At 43.6% G+C, this 13,264-nt stretch overlaps 1 protein-coding gene across 1 annotated transcript in view; it reads left to right on the plus strand.

Annotated features, from left to right (window-relative positions):
• The window catches only part of PLXNC1 (plexin C1), a 154,366-nt gene that overhangs the window by 33,870 nt on the left and 107,232 nt on the right, over positions 1-13,264 (plus strand). The window contains exons 3-4 of the mRNA XM_045830553.1: positions 8,690-8,824; positions 12,235-12,335. Coding sequence (XP_045686509.1) covers positions 8,690-8,824; positions 12,235-12,335 — 236 coding nt within the window. The remainder of the gene's footprint in view (positions 1-8,689; positions 8,825-12,234; positions 12,336-13,264) is intronic.

The following is a 13,264-nucleotide window of genomic DNA, read 5'->3' on the forward strand; positions in this document are numbered from 1 at the left end:
GGTGCCTGAGGTTGTGACCTGAGGGGTCTAAAAAAGGAAAATATTCTGTCGTCAAAGGTATGTTACTCTTAGATTCAAAAAGACACTGGACAGGCTCACTTAAGGTCAAGATTGACCTTTGCCAAGGAAGCTACAGGCCTAGGACATGACTGCCTGCCATAACCCACTTCTAGTTAGGAAGCTTTAGTTTCAGACCATCCTTCGTGCGTACTTCAGGTCTCTGAGTTTGTAGGCCCCACCGTGCTCGCCTCCCCTGAGCTTGTCAGGTTTAGAATATGGCCCTTTTTGTCCACACTTCCCTCTTTTTGGTCATAAATCACTCTGAAGGATGCAGTAATAACAAACCTCTTGGTTGGGTAATGTGGTCCCATAGAGCTAGGAAGGCTCATTTCCAGGAAGTCTTAATATCGTCCTTTGTCTTGCTGGAAGACGGGCCACAGGGGATGGGACAAAACCCTAACCTTAAAAGTCAAGGCCAAATTTTTCTCAAAAGGGAAAGGCAGGTAAATGGAAAATGGTCAGGTCTATAGGCCCTCGTTAAGAAAATCACTCTGAATCATTTCTAAGATATGATCTTAAGCCATATCATGATTTAAGTTTGGTTGTCTGCCTCCCTCTTCCATGTTTTACCTCTAGTGCAACATTTCCTTATGGTTGGCAGGCATACTGCACAACTCTTCAATTTTCACAGTCTATGAGATTGGTTCCCATTTACTATGGCCCATCTACTTCTTATTGGAAGCACTCAAGTGCCCTTCATTATTAATCTGATTCCCACTAGTTGTGCAATTGGGACCTGTAACCTTAAGGTTTAATTGGGACAAAGGCTGTAAGAACATAATAGGGTAAATTACAGCTACCATCTGAATTTCCAGAGGCCAGGAGGATAGGAAGAGTTCCATAAGCAAATTTCCTGTGCCTCACCAGCAGTTATAGAGGGACATTTTTGAAACTAACCACCTCAGCTTCCATCTGAATCAATACACTCAGTAGTCCTTGTTGGGATGGGGGGTAAGTACATACCCACAATTGGGTTCTAGTACTTATACATAAAATTCTTTTCTCAATTCTCCTTTTCCACTGAGTTCCTATAAGTTCTCTTGTCCTTCTTAGTTTTCTCTTTTTACTCATTCAGAAATAACCAACTTACTAGGGCGAACTACATCCTTTTAACTTCTCTCAAAAACACATGCATCCCTTTGCTTTCTTGTACAATAATATTCCTTCTAAATTTCATTTTTTTAATTAAAAGATTTTATTTATTTTTATTTATTTTAGAGAGGAGAAGGGATGGAGAAAGAGAGGGAGAGACACATCAGTGTGTGGTTGCCTTTCCCCTTCCCCCCTCCTGGGGACCTGGCCTGTAACCCAGGCATGTTCCCTAAATGGAATCGAACCAGCGACCCTTTGGTTTGCAGGAGGCACTCAATCCACTGAGCTACACCAGCTAGGGCCATTCCTTCTAAATTTCTAAAGAGAAACCATAAAGGAGTATTACTGATAATATAGAAGTTATCTTATACACCTTTAGCAATGAACAGTTTGGCTATATACACAAGTTTGAGAAAAGCCCAAAGAACAAGTACAGCTATTATTATGACTAATATTATTAGCAGACAGGTAAAGACAATCAAACAAATGGTTTTTCAAGTTCAACACCAGTGTGAGGGTATACAGGCTTGTCAACATCTTGGGATCTATCTCTGATGTCAGCAGCTTCTATCTCTGAGGAGTCTTTGATCTTCACTCTAGGTGGAGGCAAGTGTCAGAGATGGGGTGGATGTCCATTTGTGGTCAAGCACTTTTTTTTGTTTTTGATGAGAAATGTGAATACTTGAGTTAACGCCTTTAAGTTTAGCTGCATATAGATTAGTTAGTAATACCTGATAAGGTCCCTTCCAACAAGGTTGGAAAGAGTCTTTAATGATGTCTTTTTCATGGAACAAAATCTCCTGGCTATAAGTCGTAGTCTTTGAAGTCTTCGTCTCCTGGGTGTACACTGTGAATCAGTTACTGATTTATCAATTTTTAAAAGCTGGTTAATAAGTCCTTGATAATGATGCAGAATGTCTCCTTTTAGTAAGGTTAGTTCATATGTCCCTGCATTTAGATGCACAGGGTGACCAGTGACTAACAGCCGTGTTTACCAATGGGAGTGGATCTCAGATTGAGGAGCACTATGGGGAGAGTTTCGACCAAGGGAGACTAAAAGCTTCTGAAAATTTAGCTAGTTGAGTTTTAATTGTGCCATTTGTATGTTCTGCCATTCCAGAGGACTAGGGTTGATAAACACAATGAAAGTGGCGTAGAATAGGCTGGATATTACACATGGATTGCATTATTTGCCCAGTGAAATGAGTCCCTTAGTCACTATAACTCACTATAATTCCCTAATTGGGAATAATTTTTCCAATAACAATTTACCTACCCTTAAGGCTGTTACTCTCCTACAAAGGAATGTTTCAACCCAGTGAGAAAACATACAAATTACAACTAACACATATTTGTGTCCTTGAGATGGTGGCATTTGCACAAAACCCAATTGCCATACTTCAAGTGGACCTAAAGGGAGTAGGAAATGTTCCTGGGACCTGTGGCATGATTTTCCAGGGTTATGTTTTGGACAGATAGAACGTCTGCTGTATACTTCATGAGTTACAGTAGAAGAAGGCTTCCAGCAATACTGCTTACTCCATGGAGTCATCTTTGCAGGACCCCAATGTGCCAGCTCCTGTGCATGTGGAGGTATATGTAATTAGCCCTCTCTTATAGGCTAGACTGAACTCTGATCGGGTCCAAACCATATCTGTTTGTCTGAGTCAAAGGTTCCCCCCTTTTTGTTGCTGTATCTTCTTTTCTCCCTCTGCAGCTGTCTATTGGAACTATAAAAGACAGTCTTTTATTGATATAATAGAAAGAAGAAACATCCTTAGGTCTGGATAATTTGGTTCCTTATTGCTGCTTGTCTAGCTGCAGTGTCAACTGAATTATTTCCTTTTGCTTCCATGGTGGCAGCGTTAGAATGTCCCGGAGTTTTGATAATTGCCAATTGTTTCGGTTGCTGTATGACATCTAATAATTCTGCAATCTGTTTTCCATTCTTCATGGGCTGCCCTGCAGAAGTTAAGAAGCCTCGCTGCCTCCACAACATCTGGAAGCTGTGAGCTACACCGAAGGCATAGTTACTGTCAGGGTAAATATCGGCTATTTGATCTTTGGCCAATTGACAAACTCAAGTCAGAGCAATGAATTCAGCTTGCTAGGCAGGTCAAATTCAGATAAATAAGAAACTTCAGATATATCCACCATGGAAGTTATTGAATATCCCCCTTCATCTTTCAGACAAGATCCATCTGTAAACCAAATGAAGTCAGCATTATCAGTAGGAGATCCATATAAACCGTTGCTAGGAACAAAAAGGTGGTCAGTAAGCAAAACAATTGTGAGTGTCTTCATCCTTCAAAAATGGCAGCAGAGTTGCTGGGTTAAGACTGTTACATCGAGTTAAATTAATATGAGGTGTAGAAAGCAAGAGTCTTTCATGAGAAGCCAGTGGACTGAGAGAAGTGTTGAGTGTGATGAGAGTTTGGTGGAAACTCACCAGAATGAGGAAAATAAGCAAAGGAGAGAGCCCATAACTGTCTCTTCTGTTTATTTGCACAATGTGGCTGTAGCCAAGAGGGTCCTCCTACAGGGCATTAGGAGCCCCCTTTTAAAGCAATCCTTTATAATGGGCTCAACTCCACTAGGTGTTAGAGGACATCGATGAATATCATAGAGGCCAGGTATTGCCAGAGGTCACCTTAACGTAAGTGGCTGGCTGGTGTTGCTAATATCTGCACTGCAAAAGGCCCACAGTTGCATTGGAATGCCCTGTAACAAAGGCTCAGTCGATTTTAAGATTAGTTTCCTCTTGTGGAGTTTCCTTTAAAATCATTATTTTCCCAATGGTTTTAATGTCTGATTCATTTAGTTCTAAATACATTTCACCTTTCTTGGAAAAGGTGCTATTAGTTTGAAGAGAGTCTTACCCTCACAGGTGAAATCGGGCAGATTTGACTAGGCAAAGTACATGTGGCCCCGAAGCATTGGGGACTTGAAAACAAAAACATTGGTTGGCTAGATGCCCTACCGTCTGTCCAGGAGCTGAGTCCGATGGAGAGGGCAGCTTAGTTGGGTAGAGTTACCAACAGATAGAGCAGCCCCTGCAAGGGCCTGAGTAGTTTCCTCTTTTATGGTAATTTTATTTTCTACTAAACCGTTAGTAAGGAGAAGGGGAAATGCCCTCTCATAGTCCTCAGAGCAGCCCTGTGCCCGTCACCGTTTCTTTTCTTTTTCTAGATCCCATTTCTGTTTTCTACAGTCCTTCTTAAAGTGACCTGGCTTTCTGTAACCAAAACAGACTTTTCTACAGCAGTTTCCCAACAAACCTTGCTTGTAATTCTGTTGCTTTGCTCCCAGATACCAGTAGGCGTATTAATTGGAATGAGTCCGAATAGCCAGGATTATGTATTCTAATAGTTAAATTCTTTGCAAACCCATCAGGGTCCTGGAGAGGGCTGGGGAAATCTTTTAGTTAGATTCCTTAATTCTGGCCTAGTACAGGAGGAATAGATTATGCCTGGCAACCCTTGTCCTGAGACTGGCTTTTCTCTAAAGGAAGCTGTCAGAATTTCTAGGTTGTCTTGTTTTTTTGAGTCTCTCCTGGTCTGGTTTTCTATTCCAAGTGCTGCCTAAGTCAGTGGGGCACCATGGCGGAGGGCAAGTGGGAGAGAGAGAAGGGGCAGGGAAGGGAGAAGAAGTCCAGACAGGGACACAAATGGCACGGCGGGGCAGCTGGAGAAGAGGGAAAAGTCGCGTGTGTCATTGAGCAGCTTTGGAAACTTCTTGAGTTCAGAAACAGTCACCACAATATTCTTATTAACTTGCTGCAAAGAATAAAGTGTCTCTGTGCTGTTTCAGAGGCTTCTACTTGCCAGTCGAGGGAAACGCCTCTCATCCATTCAACTTGATTTTAGAGCCAGCTTTTTTTTTTCCTGTTGTGCATGCAAAAATTAATTTAGGTGTCAAAAGAACTTCATTTTGGCTATCTTAAGTTAATATCAGTTCTAGTTAAATCTTCTCATTTCTGTAAGTACTTGCAAGTGAAGATTCCCATCTGCCGGAGTATTAATGGGGGATGGGGGTAGGGGGTTGTCAGCTTTGGAAGCACAATTTCCCATGTTAATTTAGCTTTATTTTGTGATCTAAAGAGTCGGAATAAAATTTCTTTGGATACTATGTGGTGGGTTGAAGTGTGCTGCTTAAGGGTTGAGCTCCAAGGGGCTGTCACCTCCCGAGTTGCTCCAACCCCCTGGCGTGTCTCAGTTTCTCTCCCAGCTGTCTAATATGACTGGGTGCCAGGCAAACAGCCTTCGTGAGCGAGTCCTGGGACGCGTCAATTATTTCACTGCAGTTGCATTGGAATCCCCTGTGGGGCCCTGCTCTTTCTGAGCGGTACTCTCTGACACCTCCTTGTTGATTCTTACTCAATAAGGATATTTGCATTTCATGCTGGAGGGAGTAAATGCCCCTTATCTTCAGAGCTGCACGAGTTCTGATTCTCATTTATCCAGCAAAACATTTTGTTCAGTCTCACAGTAAGTAGTTTCAATTGAAAAGTCCAATTTTAAGACTACCCACCCATTTTTTCCTGACTGTCCCTGAGTTATCTCAACCTTTAACCTTTAATGTCACCTCAAGGATTTGTTTTTTAAAGAACAGTTCAAATAAAGATGGAGCCTCCTACCTTAAAACAGGGAGGTCTGGAATTTCAAGAAAACTTACCCAGATTCACCGATGCAAAGTGAGGAGCTGGTGGGGTCCAATGAGCCCCTGCTAGTACCTAGCACTGGGCCTGGGTCTGCAAGGTGGTCCTGGGTGGGCTTCTTTGGAATCCTGATGACTATGCCAAGTAAATGTTGACATAAGAAATGTCCAAACCTGTAGGGAATTTTTATGAGTTTATTTGAGTCAAAATGATGACAATTGCTGGGGGGCAAAATCTTAACAAATTGAGAAAATGTTCCAGAGATTGGCAGTTTTGCAGTTTATTTTATACATTAGAATCAAAGGACATGTAAGGAAGGTTACATGAAATCCATTCATGGTAGATTAAGGGGGTGGGAAAAAGCAAAGCAGGGTGGGGGGATCTCTGGGATTGGATAAAATGGCAGAATAGAGTACCACAGACTCCCTTCACATTGGTGGGTACAGCATCTAGAGATGGTATTCCGGGAATGAGGTGATAATGAGGGGCTCTGTGGGCTCCTGCTCTGGCACCTACAGTTGTGCCCTGAGGGCTATGGAGAAGGAGATCACTCTGACATTTCTCAAGTGTGTCATCTTAGGTGCAGAAACACAACAGTCAGCCTCGCCGATGGTAAAGACTGACTTTTGTCAAGGAAGCTACAGGCATGACTACCCACCATGGCTCACTTTCAATTAGGATTTTTTATGTTCCTACGCGGGTACCTATGATCTCTGAGTTTGTAGGGCCCGCCAGTCAGGCCTCCCCTGAGCTTGTTGGGTTTAGTACGTGGGTCCCTTTTTGTCCACAAATTAGAGAGAGAAAGACAAGAACCTGACAAGTCCATACTTGGTTGGTGCTTGCCCTATGTCACCCTCCACTCTGTTTTCTGAGGGCCAGCGTTGCCTGCTAGAACATTCCACGATCATGGAAATGTTCTCTATCAGCACTCGCAGGTGGTAACCAACAGTCATCTGTGGCTGGCGAGCACTTGAAAAGTGGCCAGTGGTTCATCTGTAGAGTCATTTAAAAATGAACTGAGACACAGATCTGTCCCACTTCCCTTGGGACCTAAGTGTTTCTGTTCCATTTTTTCAGACCTGCTACTGAGTTTAGTGAGTAGTTCACAGGCTCCTAGTGAGCTACTTGCCCTGGGCTTGACCCAGAGCAGATGATGGAAGGAAGTCACCATTGCCAGACAAAGCCACGCTCAGGCCCAGGTTCTGGGAACAGGGACAGGTGTGAGAAGATGCTCCACGTGCCAGGTTGATAAGGAGCTTTTGATTAAATAGCTGTGTAATCGCCATCAGAATATGTGGGTGCAGGCATATTATTGGTCAGTAGATGCACAGATGTCGATTTTGTCTGAAAAGAACCCAGATGCCGATTTTTCCTTTTCAGATCATGTGTCTGGTACGACTGCTCTCCACAGAGGTGGAGATATACATTATATCTGGATATGTTCAAACTAACAAAGTATTGAATACCTTCAGTTTTGAAGGTATTGTATTGAGCAAAGAGATGGGTAGAAAGATGATTAAGACATGGTTCCTACCAAAGGGAGCTTACAATTATCTATTGAGTGTTATGTGCTAAGCATCTTTCATAAGTTTCATTTGATCCTTACAGCAGCTGTATTTAAGAAAGACATCGTTAGACTCATCTTAGACATGAGGAGATAGAGACCCAGCCAGGTTAAGTTACTAGTTCAGAGCAGCATAGCCACTTAAAGGAGAGAGCCCGGGTGCAAACCTGAGCTGAGCTACCATTGTGTTTCTCCAGGATTATGGTGATAGTCTCCTGATAAGCCTTCTACCATGCTTCTGCTCAAAGCCCTGCAAACACTCCTTCTTTCTCACCTAGAGTGAGAGGCAAAATCTTTACACAGGCCTGCAAGAACCTGTGTTATTCACCCTGTTACTTCACAGCTCACTCCCCTCTACCTCCACTTGCTCTGCTCAAATCATACTGGCCTCCCCTCATCCTAGGGCCTTTGTACCTATGGGTCCCTCTTCTAAAGGCACACTTGCCCAGATATCCAAATGATGTCATCATCCCCTGCAAGTCTCTAAATAAGTGTCACCTTCTCAGCGAGATCCCCTCTGAGGATGCATTCTCCATCTTCTTACCCCACTTTATTTTGACCTTTATGCCATTCTGATATATGTTATGTCACTTTTTGTTAACTGTCTGTCGTCATGTCCCTGGGTGCATGCATGAGCATAAGCTCTATGAGGGTAGGAACAATGCCCTCCCCGGCCACTGTGTTCGTTGCATTTTCCAAGCACCTCCATGATGCCTGATGGAGTGGATGTTCGGTAGGTGTTCATTGACTGAAGATGAGTGAAGCTCAGGTTCGCCCAATTTCAAAGCCAGACTCGCTTATATTTTTATATCAATACATACTCATTGTTTAGGCCTGATAAGTTGTCCTGATTACTTTAAAGTGCACGATTATGTAGAATTATATGGGAGAATCAGAATAACCCAGACAAATATATGGTGAGCCGACTTTCTTTAGTTTTAAAATCAGTCTTGGCCTAGTTCTAATGAAGCTGTCACTTGTAGCTTCTCATAAGGCTGATCAGATGTGGTCAGGAACTGCTGACGTGTGAGGTCACTGCCCAGCATTGAAGAGTGGCTTTTGTGTGTGCAGGCACATGTGTGTGTGCGTGTGTGTGCATGTGTGACCTTGTCCCTTACAAAAGCAGAAATCCTGTGCTCGTTATTTCCAGCCTTGTTGAGGACAGACACGAGAGGGTGATTAAGGAACCTGGTACCTTCGCCAACGTATTTAGTGAGTAAGAAAGGATGTGGTTTTAGAATTAAGCTACAAGTTTTACCACCCTGCTATTCAAAATATTTAATAGAAATCATATTTCTTTTTTTGGAAAAAAATAGGTTATTCTTGATGAGAATTTGACCTCAAATTGTCCGGAGGTTATCTATGAAATTAAAGAAGAAACACCTGTCTTTTACAAACTTGTTCCTCATCCTAAGAAAAATATGTATATCTACGTAACAGCTGGAAAAGAGGTAGGTAAAAATACTGGTTATTGCTTCTGACTTATGAATAAAAATCATTTAATTGATGTCATTATCTAGAGGCAAAGCTTTTACTTTGAACTGCCGAGTTCAAACGTCGCTGCAGGCTTGGAGAAGACCGGCGATGGTCCAAAGGCACGGAATTAAAAACATTCCTGTCAGTAACTAAGCAAGAAATATCACCTATTTAGACAATTTTATTATTGGCTGTATTTCCAATGCCAAGTTTTGCAGAGGAAGGTGTGCTTGCAAATGGGAGCATAATCAGCAAGGTAACTGAATTTACACATTTATTGTGTGGGCACTGCATGGTTAGCTGCATTTATGAATATATCCAGTGGGACTGGCTCTGGAATTTGGGGCTAATTTCGGGCCACAGTCTCATACACATTCACTAACCAGGAAATATATGGCACTTGCCCTCCCTCTCTTAATTTACTTGGCTGTTTTAGTTTTTCTTGCTTCTGCTTACTGAATTATAAAGGACACCTTTTTACATATTCTTCATTTTTACAAAGCTTCACTAAGGGAAGGAGGAAAGAAACTAATGTGTATTGAGTCCCTTCTGACTACGTACAAGCCACAGTTCTGCGTGTGGTCTCTCTAGATGGGACACACAGAACTGGGTACACACACATACACACACAATAGACAATGTTAATGAAAAGTGTTAGTGATTTAATGATACGAAATTACCTTTGTTTTATATATGAAGAATCTAAGACTTGGAAAGGTTAAATAACTTGCTCTAGATTATATATGGGTTAGGCCTTATCAGGACTAGGACTTAAATTATGCCCTGATCTTTTAAAGCCCATGATAAATGAGATCAAATCCTAAATTTATGAAAACTAAAGAGGCCATTGTGGCACGGTGGCTTTGACCCATGAGTATTCAAACATGCAAAGTGCAAGGAAGATAACTGAGACTTATGTAATTACATAGGGGATGCAACAGAGGCTCCTGGCCCACCTCAGTTTTTCTTTCTGTTATATTCCATCATTCCAAGGACAATAGTGATGTCGTTAATCTACATGTGCTATTAGAGTCACAGAGTAGGTAGGTAAGCACTTTGTAGTTTCTGGAATTCCTAAAAGGGCCTTACTGCTCTTTGCATGTTAAAAAGTCAGTTGTGTCAAAACGACCACATCAAGATGGCCACTGGACCTCATGTACCTTTGTAACCCAGTTCTTCACCAGATGGAGTCTCCTTGACCAGCTTGCTTCCCCATTCAGAAATTTTTTTATTATGTTTCTTCACTGGAGTTCCCATACTGAGAGATTTTTGTCTACTCAACAAACTGCATATATTCAGGAGCAACCCCCATTCCTGGGCTTTATTCATCTAGGGTATCTCAAAGCCGGCAGTCGAAGAACTGACTGTGCCACTCCACAGAGCGCATCGCATGCCAGCCTAGAGCCATGACCCTTGAGGCCTGGCTGAATCTGTGCACGTTTTCCCACTCAGCTTTATAAAACATTGCACATAGCTCAGAGATCCTCATTACTGCCTTCCCTGGAACCCAGGACAGTAGGATGGGGACCCTGGGAGACGAGTCCAATAGCTGCCCAATAGCCGATGGGTCCTCCACTTTCTGAAGGTAAATTACTCTCATCTCTGGTCATTCAAAGCCTGAAGTCCCGAGGTGAGTTTTCAGCTGGGCATCAAAGCTGGTTATTTGTTCGTTCTTCATGTAGGCTTACTGCTAGACATCAGTAACACTCTGGTCAGGCCAGGATAACCTAAAGAGAGATAAAACCTAAGGAAAGTCCTTTCTCAGTTTCTTGGGCAGATAGTAATAGCCAAACTAACATGTCTGGGTGCATCCACACCCTGGTGTATTATGTAGCCATTAAAAATAACCATATGAAGATATATGCATTGCTGTGGGATAGTCACAATACTGTGTTCAGTTGGAAAAGCAGGTCCAGTACAGTATTTATAGGCTCTTCTCTTTTACATGGAGTTGCATGTTTCTGTGTTTAAGTGTGCTGTATGGTAATTCTTATAGAATATTCTAGAGATGCATATTCCACTAAATATTCTGAGCAAAAGTTGTCCTAGGAGCAGAGGTTACTGACCATGCCCCTCGGAGTGCCATGACACTGGGCATGTTCAAAGGCTCCCAGAAGCCTTGTGCTAAGGAAATCTGTTTCACTTTTTCAGTGTAAGGTTTCACATGTTTGTTGGACCATGGAAGCTTTTCTCACGTAGCAGCAGCAGCCAGCATTTATTGAGCGTTTAGTATGTGCCAGACCATGTTTGTAATAACCCTGTGGAGTCTGCAGCACAATCACCATTTCACAGATGAGAAAACAAGGTTAGAGAGATTATGTGACATTTATGAAAATCCCCCAGAATTAAAAAGCTGTTTTGTGAGCTACAAGGAAATATCCGCATTCTGGTTCATTCTGGCTCAGGCTGGTGGTCTGCCCAGCACGTCCGTCAGCAGCACTGAGAACTGAGAAGTGGGTAGGCATGGTTGTCCTCCATGGAGTCAACTTAGAGTCAAAAGATATTCCTCAGGATAGCTTGTTTTCCTCACAGACCCCTTCTTGGCCTCTGTTTCTCTAGCCTTTTTAAGCACTTACTTATACTTTCTAGCATATATAGCTCCCTGGCTTAATGAGTTCCACAGTTTCTTTACTACCTGCTGTGGGATTCTGCCTGCAGCAACCGGGCCGTGTGACACTCACGTCCCCGCCTCCCACCCTGCTTCACGGCTCTGCCAGCAGCCTGCTTCTGCCCAGCACCAGTGCCTGCTCTGTGGGCTGCTATTTCCTGACAACTGGAAGAGATGACTCTAGGGGTAGGGAATGATTTGGAAACTGCCCCTGTTTCTTTTAATTTCAACTGCAGTGCAGGGGCTATGAGCCATTGAGGCAGGAGCTGAGGCGATGGAGCTACCCCTGAGCCGGGTGCGGGAGGGTTCTCCTCACTTCCACGGCCACTGACAACCTCATGCTCCTCCTGGGCCAGAGCCCCTCATTGTTTCTAGATGCTCATTTCCAAAGCACTGTTGCCTATCTCTGCATGAAACCAGCTGACCTGATTCCATGATCCCTTTCGATGTCATTCTTAGCCTATCAGAAACCTAACTGCATATCAGACTCACCTGAGAGAGCACCTGAAAATACAGATTCCTCGGCCCTGCCCTACACCTACTCAGCTAGAGTCCCAGCAGCAGGGGGCTGGGAATCTGCACTTTTACAGGCTCCCCAGGTGATTCTGATAACCTGCTTCCTACCTTGGGACTTGGACGTCCTGCCCATGGTCATTATGGAGACATCCAGAGTTTGAGCCAATAAATGTCTCTCTGTGCCCTTCCTCAGATAAGGTGTGGTGGTTTTTCTGGTATTGCTCATTATTCCATCTGAACTGCTGTCATCTTTATTTTTAGGTGAGGAGAATTGGAGTTGCAAACTGTAATAAACATAAATCCTGTTTGGAGTGCTTAACAGCAGCAGACCCTCACTGCGGTTGGTGCCATTCACTGCAAAGGTATCTCCTGAATTCTTTCTCGCCAGCTCACATGTTCAGAGAAGTGTCACAGGGCAGAGCACTTGTTGCCCCGTGGTAACAATTCACTCCAGTGACCTGGGAGGGCTGGTCTCTTCGCTGACTAGAATATCACTGTGTAATGTGAATTAATTCCCAGAGATGTTCCCAGCTGTGTTGGTGCTTTAAATCATTTGACCCGGACCACTCGCGGTCGCCCACTCTGGGGGTGGGAGGGGCAGGTATGTGACATAAAGAGGATAGCCTGGAGCTGTCAGTCTGCTTTTACTTTCTACGGAGTTCTCCCCAGTTTGAGAGAGAGGTGAAAGGCATGCCCTCAGGGGAGGTAAAAGAATAAGGATGTTTGAAATTTTTTGACTGAATCCTCACAATGTCACATACTCAGATGGTACAGTGGAAGCCTTATTATTGATGATGTTGTCTCCGAATGTGCCATACAGCTGTGGGCCTGATGCACAACCTCAGGCTCCAGGCAGGATCTGCCCAGCCTGGTCGTGACTTATGATGCTCGTGACCCATTGAGGCTCAGGGGCAACTTGGAGCGGCTTCCTCACCGTGGCAGCTCCTAGCATCACTGGGATTGGCCTGGTTGGATTTGTCGTTACTATGGTAACCCAGTACTCAGGCTCTCACTATAGAAGCAAGGAGAGAGCCTGAGCTGCAGCTCAGGCAGAAGAAGAAGAAGAAAAAAACATAACAGTGTCTGTCAGTTTGGCTCTTTCAGTTTTTAAAGGTAAAAAAGGATAAGAAAGAGTAGAACAGGTGCGGAGAAGCTGGAGGCGGAACAAGGGGGCAGTTTGGAGGAAGAAGAGAGGGCTAGGAAGAGAATTTGGGAGCCTCTGGAGGAGGAAGCCAAGAACAATGAAGGGAGAGGGGGGAATACAATGTAAGCAAGAGGTTCAGGAAACAAA

Source organism: Phyllostomus hastatus, unplaced genomic scaffold (assembly GCF_019186645.2).
Source record: "Phyllostomus hastatus isolate PE091 unplaced genomic scaffold, TTU_PhHast_1.1 phas_contig_152, whole genome shotgun sequence".
NCBI classification, from domain to species: domain Eukaryota; kingdom Metazoa; phylum Chordata; class Mammalia; order Chiroptera; family Phyllostomidae; genus Phyllostomus; species Phyllostomus hastatus.